This window comes from Microcebus murinus, chromosome 1 (assembly GCF_040939455.1).
Source record: "Microcebus murinus isolate Inina chromosome 1, M.murinus_Inina_mat1.0, whole genome shotgun sequence".
Lineage (NCBI taxonomy): Eukaryota > Metazoa > Chordata > Mammalia > Primates > Cheirogaleidae > Microcebus > Microcebus murinus.
Genome location: NC_134104.1, coordinates 90,494,398 through 90,512,179, shown reverse-complemented (window position 1 = coordinate 90,512,179; position 17,782 = coordinate 90,494,398). Strand labels below are relative to the sequence as shown.

General features: G+C 38.5%; 1 protein-coding gene across 1 annotated transcript in view; it reads right to left on the bottom strand.

Annotated features, from left to right (window-relative positions):
* The window catches only part of SLC2A2 (solute carrier family 2 member 2), a 29,246-nt gene extending 11,671 nt beyond the window's left edge, over positions 1 to 17,575 (bottom strand). Inside the window, exons 1-5 of the mRNA XM_012736392.3 lie at positions 17,464 to 17,575; positions 11,229 to 11,321; positions 7,913 to 8,175; positions 3,207 to 3,331; positions 123 to 238 (exon numbers count right to left, since the gene is read on the bottom strand). Of these exons, the coding sequence (XP_012591846.1) occupies positions 123 to 238; positions 3,207 to 3,331; positions 7,913 to 8,175; positions 11,229 to 11,321; positions 17,464 to 17,478 (612 nt within the window). The 5' untranslated portion in view covers positions 17,479 to 17,575. The remainder of the gene's footprint in view (positions 1 to 122; positions 239 to 3,206; positions 3,332 to 7,912; positions 8,176 to 11,228; positions 11,322 to 17,463) is intronic.
* Positions 17,576 to 17,782: the final 207 nt, after the last annotated feature.

Genomic DNA, 17,782 nt, shown 5'->3' with positions numbered 1-17,782 from the left:
TTCTCCACTACCACTGGTGGAACTGTTTTATTTTCTCTGTGCTGGTCTACAGTGAGAGTGGACAGTCAGGGCAGGAGAGGATGGATGAAGTAGAAGTGCAGTAGGGGTTGGGAAGTTTTTACCTGACTACTAAGAATGCCTGTGACAACGGCCAGCTGGTGAAGAGTGCCAAGAGCGCCCCTGAGAGTGAGTGGAGCAATTTCACCAATATACATTGGAACCAGGCCTGAAATTAGCCCTGCATGAAATATGAACATAGATGTTAAAGTATAGCCAGGACTATCTCAATAACAATAATTTGGTTTATACAGTCGATATCCTGAGTGAAGTCCCTTCCTGAGTTCATTGGAAGAAAGAGCCCTTGTCCCTAGCCATAGACACACAGTTCATGCAAAGAGTATCTGTTGATATGACCACAAATGAAGTTGTAGCCAGAAATATGCATAGAAAGAAAGGCTTAGTCATGTATTTGGCAATTCTTCATCATGTTGTCTTATTTAGTTAAAAAAAATCCATGTTAATATTTAGTTTACATCATAGCCTCTTAGGTTGTCTTCAGGAAAGAAAATGAAAAATATTTTAATAATATTCTTCATGTAGCCTCATGAGATTAAAGGAAATTAGAACATATCTTCTATCAACCTCTTGAGAGAAGTGAGAAATGACTTGCCCAAGATTACAGTGCCATAGAGCATTAGCATGAAAACTACATGCCCCCTCTGAATTTCCACAAAGTGGGGTCATTAAGATCACTGTTAAGTTGGTGATGGGGGTGGGGGTGAGTGTGGAAATGTGGAAGAGGTTAAAGAACTCAACGACTCTTCCCCCAATTAATCCAGCCAGAGAAACCCAACTTCTTTATTCTATCCAAATATTAGGCATCAGAAAATATTTTATTTGAAGAATGACTTTTGGTGCTTAAAGGAATACAAAAAATTTGAAAAGCATTAGGCCATTCTGCCTTCTGAAGCTTTCTTAAATGTGCATGTAAATCAGTCATGCTGGAAATGGAGTGGCCAGCCATTTGCTGATTGCATTAAAAGGTCAGAGATTATCAATAGGCAACACTGAATTTAATGTTTGGCATTTTCTTAAGTATTTGAAAATATGATTTGTCAGAGGATTCCTTGTAGAAACTGCCTGCCTATCAAAAGGAAATGGATGGTCTTTGCGTAAACGATGTTTTTGGCAACTGTTTTCAATATATATATATATTTTTTAATGCTTCAAATTGTTCTTAGTATCTCAAATGAGCATGTACATGGTTGATATGGCATCTGTATTTCTGCTGAATTTCACAGGTGAGGCCTGTTGATCTTAAATAAGAAAAAACCCATTTTTTAGTCCTATTCTAAGTTGTACTGTCTTTCAGTAATGCCTAATACTGTACCTTAAGAACAGAATAATGCAGATAAGCTCACAGATCTGAGGTCACATGAATCTGAAGACCAAATTATATTTACTATAATTTTTAGCAACTGTAATACTCATGATAGGGCCAGATATAATTTTGAAAGATGGCTAGAGAGGTACTAGTTACTTGGTTATATTAGTTATATTAATAGGTTGTTTGACAATATGGTTATAGCATTTATTTTCACATTTGTGAAAATAAATTCACATTTATTTTACCTTTGAGCTAAACAGTCTATGTCTCTATACTCCCTCCACTACCACTGGTGGAACTGTTCATTTTTTCTCTGTGCTGGTCTGCATTGAGAGTGGCCAGCGAGGGCAGGAGAGGATGGATGAAGTAGAAGTGCAATAGGGGATGGGAAGTTTTTGCCTGATTACTGAGAATGCCTGTGACAAAAATATTTTGTGATTTTTTTCATACTGTATTTTTTCAAATGGAGAGAAACGAAAGAAGAATCCTAATGTGGACTTCTTTTATAGTGTTATTATCTGTGTTTTATAGAAGAAAGAGCTGAAGCTCCTATTTAAGACCACACAGAGACAGTGCTAGAATTGATTCACTGTAAATCCAAAGCTCTTTCCATGTATGGGCTGAACTTCATCTTAATAAAACTACCGTGACCTTCAGTTATTTGTATTAACATTAAAAATAATGAAAGGAGGTTTAATTGAACTATTAACTTGTGAGGGTTTTAGACTTTTGTTTCAACTCATCATTGAAGACACATGTAATTAAAGTCTTTTCTGCAGGTAAAAGTGTTAAAAATACTTTGCACACAAAGCCTGTGCCCTCACCGTTCCTTCCCCACCCCCAGTGGATATTGGTGCTTTGCAAGGCAACTACAGTTTGTGAAAATGGCTAAAACCTCAGCCCAGCACCATCAGAATCAGGGCTTCATTGGCAATAGTTGACAATTTGGCCATTTGTTTTAGAGGTTGAATGATCCTCCCTGTTCAGATCTCCGCTAATTAGTTGCCTCTGAAAGTTTGAAAAGCTGTTGTCAAGAACTAGTGATTCCCACTATGCAGCATCAAGTTCACAGGAGGAGCATCCCTCCACCATTCCAGTCTCCTCTAGCTGCTTCTGTCTGACTCCCCCTTCCTGTGGACACCACCACTTTAATGCTTCACTCAGCCATTCTCCACAGGGCTGGAGAATGTGGTCCAAGAGATGGGTTCAGGGTGTGAAGATATGAGACATGGAGATGTAGCAGCCAGGTAGGCCATAAGGGCAGAGTTAGGGGTCTGGGGGTAACTGTCTTCCAATGTCTACTGCACCACAGGTGTAAGGACAACAGCTGACATTTGTCAGCAACTTACTGGATGTCAGAGTCTACGCTGAACATTTTATATGTATTCTCTGGCAATCACCCTATCAGGTAGATATTATTATCCACTTAATTTATTAGATGAAGAAACAGAGTCAGGGCCAAAAATTTGTCTGAGGTAATACTCACTTAATAAAGAAACAGAGTTAAATAATTTGTCTGAGATCATACAACTAGAATGATGTCATTGCAATGAGCAAGAACCTAGATGGCATAATTCCTACTTACTGGTCCCAAACTTTCCTGACTCAGGACTTCAACATTATGCTGTTACCTTTCCCTCTGTGATGTCACCCTAAGCTCAAAAATATCCATGAATGTTACCACAACTGCCTTTAGAATAATTTTCAGACGGAGATGTGTGTGTGTGTGTGTGTGTGTGTGTGTGAGAGAGAGAGAGAGAGAGAGAGAGAGAGAGAGAGAGAGAGAGAGAGAGAGAGAGAGAGAGAGAGAGAGACTTACCACAGTAGAGTCCTGATATGCTTCTTCCTGCAATTATAAGTATATGAGATGGTCCCAGTTTCGAAAACCCCATCAAGAGAGCTCCAACTAAGGAGAGACTGTTTGCTATCAACATGGCCTTGATTCTGAAATTTTAAAAATCAAGAATTATAAATTTAGCATGAAAACTTGATAAAATTATTTACTTTCAGAGCATGTTGAGATGTTTCCTAAGAGCAATTATTTTAATTTTGCTACATCAGCGAGCTAGTTGGGAAGTCAGGTGTGGTGGCATGTACCTATAGTCCCAGCTACTTCAGGAGGCTGAGGTGGGAGGAGCCCAGGAGTTTGAGATTAGCCTGGGCAATAGAGTGAGACTCTCTCTCTCTCTCTCTCTCTCTCACATACACACACACACACACACACAAAAGAGCTAGTTGGGGAATTTTTAACCAAGATTGCTACTTTGATTCATCTGTGGACTAATGTATTAAAAAAAAGCAATATTTATGAAGAGAGAATCTAGGTTGCATCTACCTGATCTCCATGTTTTGATAGAGGTTATTTAATTACAGTGATGACTAGTTTGATTTAGGATAATACTTATAACAGTTTTTCAAAGAGTTAACAAAAGTTTTCTTCAAGTTGATTGTTTTAAAGAATAACTATCTGATGATAGCTAAATTTAATTATGTAGTTGTAACCTACAACTTGTTTCTTTCTTTTTTTTTCCCCTTCAGTGGTAGTTGATATAGATAGGAAAGGAGCTTTACAAGTTAAATTTTACAAATTATTTGAAAGTAAATTAAAATATAGTTTTACTTTAAGCCTTATCATAGAGAAATTATAATTATCCTTATCTTAACACTGTAAGCTAGCATATTTCCAGAATCTATAAATTAATGTCAACCAATGTAAAATACATAATAAAGCTGATAGTAGCAACAAAAACATCATTTTCAAAATTTATCACATGAAAATTGATCTTTGCTGCAGGTATTGATACTTTTATTCATATTTAATGAGAAAGTAAGGTACAGAAAAACCTTCTTCAAAGTTAAGAAGAATAAAAGAGCCAATAAAAGAATCTGAATGGACAGATGTGGAAATGTTTGTGCTACAGAGAAATATAAACACCTTGTTATATTCTATTTCAGTGTTTCAAACCTGGACAGGTAGACTTTTTCTAAGCAAGTATCTTCAACACCAAACAGATTTTTTTTTTTTCTGGAGAGTAAAACTATATGATCTCACGCTGCAAGGATTGCCCAACAGCAATGTGATAGGCTGTGAATAAAGTCCCTACAAGAGTCCATATCCTAATGCTCAGACCCTGTAAATTACCTTATATGGCAAAACGGATTTTGCAGATGTGATCAAGGACCCTGAGATGGGGAGATTATTTTGGACTATTCCAAGGGAACCCAGTGATACAATCACAAATGTCCTTGTAAGAGAAAAGCAGAAGAGGAGAAGGCGGTATGATGACAGAAGTAGAGTTTGGAGTGATATGCTTCAAAGATGTAGAAGGGGCCACAAGCCAAGGACTGTAGGTGACCACTGCACGCTAGAAAGGGGCAAGAAACGGATTCTTCTCGCAGAGCCCCCAGAAGGAACCAGCCCTGTTGACATCTTGACTTTAGCCAACTAAAACGAATTTTGGACCTCTGACCTTCAAAACCGTAAGAAAATAGATTTGTGATGTTTCCAGGCATTGCATTGGTGGTAGTTCATTACAGCAGCAATAGGAAACTAACGAAAGGAAATCATTACTGCATAAAGGCAGAAGAAACAGTGACTTAGAGCTGGCTGGCCTCAGAGCTGCAGAGTAGAAAGACAGCTAAGGGGTCTTTCTCTCCCCAGACTACTGTGAAATGCTTTTTATCTACTCAGGGACACGGGGCAGGCAAATTCAATAATTTACCTTAAAAAGTTATTACCAGCTAGCTAATAGTCTCTTTTATTAGGGGGAAAAAGATAAAGAGTCATAAAAGAAATAGGCTGAAAGGACTTTTGATGCCAGATTGCCCTACAGTTCCTTTTCTCTACCAGCAAACAATGGATGCTGGAGCACTTTATACAACTTAAAATTATTTTAACTTCTGTTCAAATGTGAGAAATGGCTGCAAATAAATAATAAAAAAAATATGAAGTAGTTGAATCAGGAAGAAAGAATTTTAACTGTATCTAAGTTTATTTCTTTAAATCTGGCTCTAAATACTTCTGATAGCATAGGCTTCAACATTGTCCTGGTTCTCATCGTCATCATCATAATCAAAATAAGGCTGCATTTGCTGCCTGCTTAATGTGTGCCTGTCATTGGGCTGAACTCTTCATATTTGTTCTCATTTAATCCTCCCAATAATGCCACGAGGCAGGTTTTTAGTTTTTGGTTTGGGGTTTTTTTTTTGAGACAGAGTCTTGCTCTGCACCCAGGCTGGAGTGCAGTTGTAGCATCACAGCTCATTATAACCTTGATCTCCTGGGCACAGGTGATCCTCCTGCATCAGCTTGCCCAGTAGCTGGGACTACAGGCAAAAGCCACCATGCCTGGCCTATGTACTATTTTTTTCTCACAGTGCATGGGAGAAAAACGTCTTAGAGAACCGAAGTAATCTGCTCATTTTCATACAGCTACTAAGTGACAGAGCTGGGACTTGATCTGTGTGAAACCAAAGGTTAATGCTTCATTTTAATGAGTTCCATTTTTGATAGAAAAGAATGTATGCACCCAAAGGCAAGCTATGTATAGCTCCCTTTGCTCATGGTAGTATGGACTGCATAAACCATGGTTTCCCCCACACCCCTGTAACTAAATTATAAATACATAGCTTAGAAAAATTGACCTTGCAAACCGTAAACTATAAAATGGTGGCCACAGACTTCTATTACTATCATGCAATTGCAATGAAAGAATTTTTTTAAAGCAATAAGGGAAGGAATACATTTTTATTTATGTCCTTATAACTAGTGAAAAAATGACACTGGTAATAAGGAAAATCATGTCATTTCCCAATGAGTCTCCCTACAAAAATAATTTTATGGAAGACACTGAGCTCTTTTATCTTAACTTTGAAGTTGAAATTATGAATTTTATGGCTGTTTTCCAACAAGGATCACTTTTCTACTGAGAGTTAGAAAAAACCTCACTTTTTGTTCACCATAGTCATTTGATACATGGTTATTTGACATTGTTTTGGGGTATGGCCATTGTTGAGGCTAAATCCTAAGACCTCAGAGAATATACATCCTGGCTGCAATACTAGGACACTAAATAAATGCTTTAGTGTAAGTCATTGGACCTGTCAGAATCTCATCTCTAAATGAGGGTCAACAAAGGTTTAAATTTCTTCTTTGGGAATGAGAAGTCATATAAACTATCAGTAGCTGCTAAAATAATTGATTTGTTCATATTTTAAAATTTAATTTAATTTTGCTTAATTTGATTTACTTTAGAAATCATTAACTTAGAAAATTCTCCATTTACTACTTAAGCCAATTTGTTACTAATTGAAATGAGTTTAAAATTTTTTTTCTTTTTTACCATATACAACTGAGCTGTAAGAGTTTAAAATTTTTTAAATGATGAAATTCAGTTTATTAATTCTGTATTTTACAGATTCTGATTTAAAGTTCAACTAAATATCAGTAAGTTGATTAAAATGTAAGAAATCGACCACTTTCTTAGATGGTGAAGGACACTCCTTTTCAAATAATAATAAAACTTGAGTTACTGTGATACCCTTTGGTTAAGAAAACTTCTCACCATCATATTATATAAAAGCTCCAGTATAAGAGGAAGTTACCAGAATTTTGATAACTAGAACTAAAATTTATAATTCGTAATAAGAATTAGAAAAACTAGATGAATTATAATCCAGAATTATTAAGTTAGTTTCCTATATTATTTATATCTTTAAAGATATTTTCATTTTAAAAATTATTCATATATGGCACATATTTTTATCATGAGGAAAAAGGCAACTAATACATAATAGCTTGGCTCAAAGAGCAGAAAATAAACCTAAAGAAATAATCATTTCATTTTGTAACTATTTTCTATGTAGGGTAGGAAATCTCAGCAGCTTTAGTATGTGGCATGGCTAAGTGAAATTTGAGGATAAAGGAGTTCCACTGATGTTTTCAATCCAAAACACTAACAGAAACCAGAGTTGAGAAATAGAGATAGCTCTTGCTTCATCTTTGGTTCAGGCTTTGAGATAGAAGTAGTAACAACCACTAGAAGCCCCATGCCAAGTACACTGGGCAACTGGGAATTAGGGATATTGACTGAACCTTTGGACTTGACTGATCCAAATGCCAGATTCTGATTTAAAAATGAAAAACTGGATATCTGAGAAATGGAGTGATTTGAGAAGCAAACACTGAACTCCCTGGTTAAAAATTTCAATCTAGACACTTCTGCTGACTTCTTGAGTTAATCATTTTTGCAGTAATTTTCTAATATTTTTTGTAACTTACAAAATCAGAAGATCAAAGCAATTATCTAGAAATATACACAAAACTCAGTTTTGTGTAAATGCCTGAACAATTAACCAGATTGTTGCAACAGCTTTTTCTATTGCTTTGATCTAGCACTGACCTGCCTCATAGGGTCATGAATCAAAAAACAACTCTAAAACTATTCCAGAAAAGATAATGTTTTTCTAAACAAAACCAAAACGTTAACATTTTTATGTTTATGCTTATTTATGAAATTTGCCTACCTTCCAAACATGTCCCCAAGCCACCCACCAAAGAATGATGCAATCATTCCACCAATTGCAAAGCTGGATACAGACAGAGACCAAAGCATGGTGATTAGGTTAGCAGATGTCACAGTCTCTTCCTCAGCCCCAGGAATTGGTGTTGGGTTCATTGGGTATGGGGACGTGGGCAGTTCATCTGTACTGTTGATAGCATAGTTGTTGATAGCCTTTCGGTCATCCAGTGGTATACCCAAAACATGTCTATAATGGGATATTATTATCTGAGGAAATAAAATAAAGAGAAATAGCTTTATTATTTCAAATATTCTAAATATTTTTGTTTTTCTTTTAAAATGTTTGTTAGGTGTTTAGATAGGACCATTCCAATTATGTGTGCTATACACATACAAACATGGATAGATTTGTTTACAGTTGATCATATCCCATAAAACAGGTCACAAATTCCATTGACAACAGGAACCAGGCAGGAATAAATAAGTGAAGGAGGCATGGAGCACCTTGATGACTAGAAGACTGGAATATATTCTCTACTATTGAGGATATAATAGTGGGTGGTCAGGATTGTGGAACTGGAGAGCATTTATCCCACCTAATGCAGGAAGCTGCAAGTGCAAGACTGGTGTTGGATGACCTTTAATATTTTAATAGAAGCCAGGAATCCTGGCTTTTCTACAAAATTTTTTAAGTTTAAATGTTGGTGACTATTGAAATTGAAAATATTCTGCAGGTTAAAAAAAGATACATTTTCATACCAGTATTACTTGTGCACAGCAGGGTTTATATTATATAGACTTACGTAAATATTTTAATAGAAACATAAACATTGGATATAAAAAAAAGGTTGGGAAAGATGAAGGTCAAAAATAAAGTCAGTGTACAAAATTAAAACACTGGGTGTTGTATCCTTGCCAGATGTGAGCTATAAATTTACCAATAAAGTTCCTAGCAGTTAGTGCAAAGAGAGGGAAAAAACAGGTATACGACTGATGAATTCCAAAGATAAAATGGCCCTTGGGAAGGTATTGAGATCTGACTGAGGTTTCTCCTGTGGGTCCTTGTAGAGTTCAGTGTGTAATAGAATGAATAACATTCAAACTAAATTTCACAGAGCTGTATTTTATGGTGTACTTCAGTAGAGGCAAATGTCATACCAAAGTATAATCGAGTAAAAGCACATCCTCCAGGCCATCATCCTTCCACGTCATTCCTCTCAATGATGCTTTGGTCACACTGCTTAGCATCAGTGACCTGGGAGGGTACTCTGTGCAAGGACCTGGAATGCCGCTGCTCTAGGTTACCAGTTATGGGCAGAGTCCTATTGGGTAACATCAGCTGAGTGAGGAGAACTGAATATCCTCTTATCATAAAAGAAGTCTGATCAAGACATTTGCCTCATTAGAAGACCACCCTATATGGACAATATGCATAGAAAAAAGGCTAGAAGGAAATATACAAAATATTCTCAGCAGTTTGCTCATGTGATAGAATGATTTTTTTCTAATACTTTCCACAATAGGCATGTGTAATTTTCATAGCCATAAGAAAGTGTGAGTTTAAAATACTTTAAAATAATTTCAAATGTCATTCAGCTAATAAAAAAATAAAGGGCCTGAATGATCATTCTTATCGAATGGTGTTTAAGCAGCTCTTTAAACACAGAAGGGACTATAGATAGGGCACTAACTTGGATGCCAGTACAGTGATCCCTGTTTTCAGCTCTGGTCCTGAGACTTGGATTGAAGAAGGGGAGATCTTAGCCTAAGTTTCCCTCTAAGACTGTAGAGGATGGTTCAAATAAGGATGTGAAAAGGTCTTCCACAAAAAGAGAAGGGGTTCTGTCAATCCCAAGTCATGGTGATTTTGAACTAAATTCCTGCTAAATTGGCATTTGTTGTCATCACCCACACAAAAAACCCTGATCTCCTGTGCCCCAGCATTATTGTCCGGACCTCCCAACCACACTTATGATGATGTGTGGCACTTAATTGGGGCACATCTTTTAGCCCAGGAAGCAGCCCTTTTCAGGTGGTGGATTGTGACCAGCACACATTTCACACACTTACACCCTGCATAATCTTGCATTTTCCTTGGAGCCCAATGTTGTAAAAGAAGCAAAGGAAATATGATGGATTTATAGAAGGCACCCAACAAATTGTTGTAACTTCACTTTGTGCCACCCTTTCCCCAAATTCCTTCTCTTTCTCTCCCCAAGCCCCCTGCCAACCCCTTCATTAAACACTTTATTGAGTATTTTCTTGTTGCCAACTGCTGTGCTTGGCACTGGTGATTGGAAGAGGAGCAAGACATCAGTCCTGCCCTCAATGACTCACATCCTGAGCTAGAGCAGAGGAGAATGAAATCCCACTTACAGGCTGTGGGAGAACAACAGCATACCTCTGCCGTCTATTCACTGGATACCAGCGTAGGGATGCACAAAATAAATAATAAAACATGTTGAAATTATTTGATATTAAAAAATACCCACCCAGGACCTGGTGTGGTGACTCACACCTGTAATACTAGCACTTTGGGAGGCTGAGGCAGGAGGATTGCTTGAGCCCTGGAGTTCAAGGCTGCAGTGAGCTATGATTGTGCCACTGCATGCCAGCCTGGGTGACAGAGCAAGACCCTATCTCAAAAAAAAAAAAAAAATACCCATCCAAATAGTCATTGTGAAGAAAATCTAAACTTTGTTGGACTTCTTGACTATTATTCTAAAGTTTTGTATTATTTTACTTTGGATCATCTATTGGAGACAGGAATATTGGGGAAGGACTCTAATCTCTTTTAGTGTTAGGGCTCCTAAAGGTTTTAATCTGGGCTGGAAATGAGCATAATAAGGTTGTTGGGAGGATCCAGTTGTGGAGAGTATAGGTTAAAGCATCTGATGCAAATAAGTAGGTGCTCAGTAATATACACCAAGTGAAACAATCCTTCTATTGTTTCCTTTTATTCCCTGGCACTTTTTATTCATGTATGGCTGAGAGCTCTGAATGAAAACTGCTACAATAAGCTTTTTTTTTTCCCCTTTAAAAACATCCTTGGGCACATGCTATTCTGACTAGGGTTTTCTGTGAGCTCAGCAAACAGCAGAGTCAGAGATTAAGAATTATGTTGCCTCTTTTTTTTTCCTGAGATTGTTTACTGAGGAGTCAAGGCCAAGTTACAGCTTTGGAACCCGCGTACCATACCTGGCAGGCCAGGATCACCTTGTGTCTCCCACGTGGACACACTTTATCTCTGAGTATGAGGAAGGTATGATATCGATCACTGACCGAACTTGCCAAAAAGAGCTTGTACACGTTTCACTTGCCTGTTGAGGTGCGTTGATCACACCGATGTCATATCCAAACTGGAAGGAGCCCAGTGCCGCGGTGACGACAGCGAAAATCAAGACCCCGGTGACCTGTGGGGGAGAAACACAGAGCCGGGAAGCACCAGGCAGTTTCAGTTACTCATCAATCCTGTCAGGCTGCAGCCTGGACTTCTTACAGGCTCCACGGACTGGTTCCCCCGCCCCGCCACCCCCTGCGATGTCGGTTCGCAAGATGCCCTGTGCTCCGGGCAGGCAGGTGTTGTTCATACAAGCATGTGACAACCATTCATCATCTCCCCCACACAGAGGCGCAGATAGCCAAAGCTGAGATGGGGCTCCTTTTACTTGGGTGATGCTTTCTCCTCAAATTCTTTTTCCCCTCAAGCTGTTTCCAAGGACAGGGATTTTCATCCTATTTGCAATTGGTAACCATCCTCAGCAGTGAGAGGATGTCAGGGAGCCCGGGGAGTTCTTTTTTTTTATGTTTTTTCCCCCAATTCTTTTTTGTTTTATTTTGGCATATTATGGGGGGTACAGATTTTAAGGTTTCAATAAATGCCCTTTCCCCCGCTCTCCCCACAAGTCTGAGTTTCCAGTATGACCATCCCTTAGATGGTGCACTCCCTCACACCTCCGTCACTATCATCCCGACAGTCTGATGTGAGGTACACTGTAAAGGCAGCCCCAAAGCCCAATACTGACTATTTATACTTAGTGCACGCCTGTCACTGCTTTAGGTGGATTGTCTCTTTCACTTCTTGTGTTAGTTTTCTACTTCTGCCATTACAAATTACCACCAACTTAGTGGCTTAAACAGCACAAATTTATTTATGTTAAAGTTCTGTAGGTCAGAAGTCTGGTAGGAGTCTCACTGGACTGAAATCAAGGTGTTGGCAGGCTGCGTTCCTTTCCGGAGGCTGTTGGAGAAAATTCAGGTTGATGATAGAATTCATTTCCTTATGGTTGTGGGATCAAGGTCTGTGTGTTTGCGCTGGCTACAAACTAAGGGCCATTCCCAGCTCTCAAAGCCACCGAATTCCTCGGTGCCTTTCCTTCATCTCTGTAGCCAGCAAGGGCAGCCCCAGTCCTTCTCACACTGCATCTCTGACGCTGACAACAGCTGGGAAAGGTCCTCCCTTTTGAGAACTCCTGGGGTGAGATTTGACCCATCTGGATATTCCAGGAAAATCTCATTTCAAGGTCTGTAACTGTAATTCCATCCGCACAGTCCCTTGCTATATAAGGTAACATATTCACAGGTTCTGGTGACGAAGCTGTGGACATTTTTGGAGGCCAATTATTCTGCCTACCGTACACTCCCTGTCAGCACCAGTAGTGTCCCCATTTTACAGATAACTAGATTAGGTTAACATCTCACAGCTTGTAAATTATAGAATAATGACTTGGATCCAGAGCTTATGCGCTTAACGTCTTGATTATTTTGCATCCCTCATTGATCAGAAACAGACATTCAAAACTCAAGCACAGGCCGGGCGCTGTGGCTCACGCCTGTAATCCTAGCTCTTGGGAGGCCGAGGCGGGCGGATTGCTCAAGGTCAGGAGTTCGAAACCAGCCTGAGCAAGAGCGAGACCCCGTCTCTACTATAAATAGAAAGAAATTAATTGGCCAACTGATATATATATAAAAAAAAAAATTAGCCGGGCATGGTGGCGCATGCCTGTAGTCCCAGCTACCCGGGAGGCTGAGGCAGAAGGATCACTCGAGCCCAGGAGTTTGAGGTTGCTGTGAGCTAGGCTGACGCCACGGCACTCACTCTAGCCTGGGCAACAAAGCGAGACTCTGTCTCAAAAAAACAAAACAAAAAAAAAAAAAAACAAAAAAAAAAAACTCAAGCACATATGAAAATCTAGGGTCATAATCTTTATAAATTTAAAAAAAAAAACTCAGAGTGCACATGTTTACAGAATTTGCCAATTATGATGTTGAAGCCAAAGCTCCCAACGCCCACCAATCTCAAGTGCATTTTCCCACCAACTACTAGGCAAATCCTGTCCGCCTTACCTGCTCATGGGTCTTTGTGAGGTCTTTTGGGAGGTCTCTGAGCAAAAGTCCAAAAGGGCAAAGGCTATTCAACTGCTCATCTGTTGCTAAGCTGAAGAGGAATCTCAGGGTCTTCCCACCACAAGCCCAGGGCCATGATATACTTGGCCAGTCTCATCCCTGAATCTTCTTTTCTATGACAGAGTCTCCAAGCAATTGGTTTCTTAGTGACTGCCACCTCCCACTCCATCCCTACTTTCTGCAGGCTCTTTCCCTCTTCCTCTGCCACATAAGCATGGAGTTTCTTTCTTCTTAAGAGTCCAACCAGTGACCATGCCAATTGTGAGTAGGGGTGCCACAGAAACGAAAATCAGAGGTGACAGTGGTGGCTGCAGCAGGTTTGCTCCATCATAATCTGCACCAGCCCTCCCCTGTCACCCCAGATTCACAGTCTAAGTCACAACTGTGTTAGCTGTTCCTATATTACTTTGACACACATAAAAGTTAATGTTTAAAGATTCTGGATTTCCCATCCTATTCCTTTCCAATCAGGTTGTTCTAGGTCCTTACTATAGAAATTCTAGAGCTGCCCCAAGATCAATTTCTCATGTTATTAGAATAATAAAAAATAACAACTATGAAGGAGATAGGAGAATTTTTAAACATTTCAAAATCTTGGAGTATTCTTTTCCTTTGGTCTTCCTGGTTTCTTTTTTGGAGTTGGCTGTGGTCCTGCCACCCCAGGGCCTGGAGTTCCCTACTTTGACTCCCCAGGATAGAATTTCAGCCGGCTGATCAGATGAGGAGCAATCGTGTCAATTTTAAGCAGGTCACTTGAATTCCTGAGAATTCCCAATTAACATGATCATCTCAAATATCAGAAAGTCTCTGGTACTGTTTGATTGCATTTCCTTTCTGCTTTCTTTCTATTTACCCCTTATTTTCAGGTTTAATTTCCTTCCCTGAATACCATGTTAAACTGGCTCCTTGCTCCCCATCCTTTCTTTCTCTCCTGCTGTGAAATGCAAAGAAGTAACATTTGTATTCAGCTTTCTATGTGGCTTGGCTCTAAACGTGGTCAGAGAAAGTTTTGTTTCTGAGAGGGGAAATTTCTGAAACGATTAAGTCTCAATAAGCCCTATCGACCTCCATCCATCCACTCTAATGTCCAAGAGGTTTGACACAAGGAAAAGGACGTAAGAGCTAATGAAAATAGCGAGAATTTAGAGAGGATCTTATTCTGTCCGGGCTCTGTGGTTCTAAATCATTTGCCTTTTCTCTCAGCAACCCTGTAGGTAGCAATTATTATTATTTTTTCACATATGAGGGCTACATACTTATGGCAGAAGATCTTCAAGCCTTTTCTTCACAGATATTAAGCTTGCGCTTTTAAAAAGACTGTCTTCATTTAGAGCTTTATAATTTTAAGTTAGAGAAACTAGATTCCATTTCTAATATAAATATGCTGTTGGATAAATGTAGAAGGGTAGAATAAGCAAATGGCTGAACAAAATGTTGTGTTTATGTGGTAGCTTACAAGTTACATGGTGGCTACTAAAAAAAAAAAGTAGACATAGGAATCAGAAAACATAGAAAAGAGTCCCAGACAGGCCATAATGTCCCTGAGCCTAAGTTTCTTTGCCTATGAAATGAGTATAAAAGCAGTTAATGCATAGGATTATTATAAAAACTAAGTATGATAAATAATGTGGTCATTCTATAACAGTGAGAGGGCTATAGAACAAATGCATCTTTAATTACATCATTATCATCTCATTCATTGCTTTTGCCAAACAACCACGTGTCAACTTTTCATACTCACCAGTAATCTTTACAACATACTACGAAGTACATTAAGTTATTCCTATTTTACAGGTGAGGAAATCGGGGCTGGGAGAAGACTAAGTGTCATGCCTAACACCATACAGCTAGTAAATAACTCTAGTATGGGAACCCAGAGCTAATGTTATTAAACCCCAAGTTCTAAACAAAAGAGCAGATTTTTCAGCAACTACCAGGTAGGGAGGAGAAGCTCATACCCTTTTCTTTAAACTATATGTCTCCAAAAACCAAGCCAAAGGTGATCTTGCATCCAACTTTGGAAAAAGCCAGGGGCTTTTCAAGTTGAAAAAGACTTTAGAGAGCAATGGGTTCTTGTCTAATTCCTCTATTCTTCAGTTGTAGAAACTGCAAGTCCATAGGCCAAGTTGTTTGTCTGAGTTATATGGGCATTATGAGTATACTCAGGGAGATAATTCAGCTTTCTCGACCCTCAGTCCCTTGTTTATCCTACTTCTTTCGAAGTCTGAGTAGATTCACAAAGTTGAAAAACATTGTGCTTTATAAGTTTTCATCCTTTCTGGGATTTATTATTAGGCAATTCCTTGGTTCTCAAGAAAAGTTCTACAACATAATTTCTAAAGCACCTAAGGGAATTTCATGATAGCTGTAAATGAAGCCTGAGCATCTGCTATAGGCCAGGCACTGTGTTAAGCACATTATCTTCCTTTTTGCAGTATATTCCAAACTTTAGTTATTGGAATATTACCTGCATGAATTTTGCCAAATCTACATACCATCTATATAGCTATTAACTTAATATTTATCTTTAAAGTTCTAACTACTTTAGCTTTAATATTAGTGGGCTACCATATTAATGAAATCATGACATGCTGGTTATTCATTAAATACATCTTATATAAACATATGACTATGTACATTAAAATGTTTGTCATCTGAGCCTCTTTAATATTTTTTATTTTAATTACCCCAAACCCTAAAGTACTAATATAATCCCCGAATATCCCATATTATATCCCAATGTCATTTTCTCTTAATAGAAAAAACCCAAAGCTCAGTTAACCCTTTGCACTCGTTTGCTTTTTTCTCGATTCCTTTATTCTACTCGGGATTTAATTTTTTAAATACACCAGATTTTACAAAGCGCAGCAGTAGAATAAAAAACTGGAGTTTCTTTTCATACAAACTTATTTATTTGGATTTTTTTATTATTGATAAATTCAAAGAGTAATTTTAATCTCTATAATTTTTGCTAACTGTGTCGAGTCACACTCGACATCCGAGTGCAAAGGGTTAAATAACTTAGCCCAAATCTTACAGCAGGTAAGTGACATTACTAAAACCCAGACCAACATCTGACTGACTCTGGAGCCACTGCCCTTAACCATGCCACCTAATGACATGAGGGATGTTCAGCAGGGTAAGTCTTTCCAGATCAGAATTTAAAAGATGATACCCTAATAGGGGCACAAGTTGATCAATTTGTATTGTTTTGTGGATGGGGGTAGGTGAGTTTGTTTAGGGAAATCTGCTAAGGGAACAATAGCACTAGACCCTTTTTATTTTTAAGTTTTTATTTTGTAAAGTATCATTTCTAGAAAGAAGTCCAAATAGTACAGTGAACATTCCACAACCTTCACCTTTTATCATCACATTCACCATGCTTAACATTCACCACATTTGTTTAACTCTCACTGTGTATGTGTGTGTGTGTGTGTATGCATGTGTATGTGTGTGTGTATGCATGTGTGTGTGTTGTTTTGTCCAAAGCATTTTAAAATAAGCTACAGGTATTTGTCATTTTACTCCTAATACTTAAGCATATACTCACAGAGAACAAAAACATCCCCCTACATAACTGCAATGCCATTATTACAGCCAAGAATGTAACATTGATACACTAATATTATCAAAGATACAGCCCATATTTAAAATTTCCCAACTGTCCCCATATTACCCCTTATAGCTATTTTTTTCTTCCTTTCATAGTCTAAAATCACTTGTTGCATTTGGTTGTCAGTTCTTAGTTTTCTTCAATCCAAAACAGCCCTTTTATCTCTTTTGTCTTTCCTACATTGACATTTTTGAAGATTTCAGATCAGTTTTCATGATTAAATTTAGGTTAATCTGCCTTTTTTTTTTTTTTTTTTGGTGGAGGAGCACATTTCTTCAGTAATATGGTTATGCAGAACCACTTGAAAAAAATTATGCAGACTAGTCAGAAAATAGAACAAAAGTCCTTAAAACCCCAATTACTGAATAAGAAACAGTTTTTTAAGCAGCTAAATGAACTATCAGTTGGCCAAGTAAAGAGAAGTAATTTTGATCTGTGGTGGCTACACCCAGCCTCTCCCAAATCCTCTATATGACTTGAACGTATTCCCCTATTTCCTCAAAGCCAGATTCAGAACAAACACAATCCTGCTTTACCTTGTCTTCTGTCATTTTATGGGTTGGGAGTCTTCCTCTTAATTCCAGGTCCTGTAACAAGTGTGGCAAATGCACCTGACCAGCCCTGCCTGTGTGTGCACACGCTGCCTGAGCCTAGTTATACATTGCAGGAGGAGGAGCAAGGCCGGGGAGGAGTGGGGCTATCATGACCGAAAAGTCCAAGTGTAATCTTTGTAGCAGTGGCTGAATATTGATTGGAACCTATCAATAAGTGCTTGGCCTCAGCGACCTGTGGTTTCAGGCCTTTGTTCTACCAAGAAAGACAATGGGAGCAGGTCCCTTAGGCATAAGTTACCAA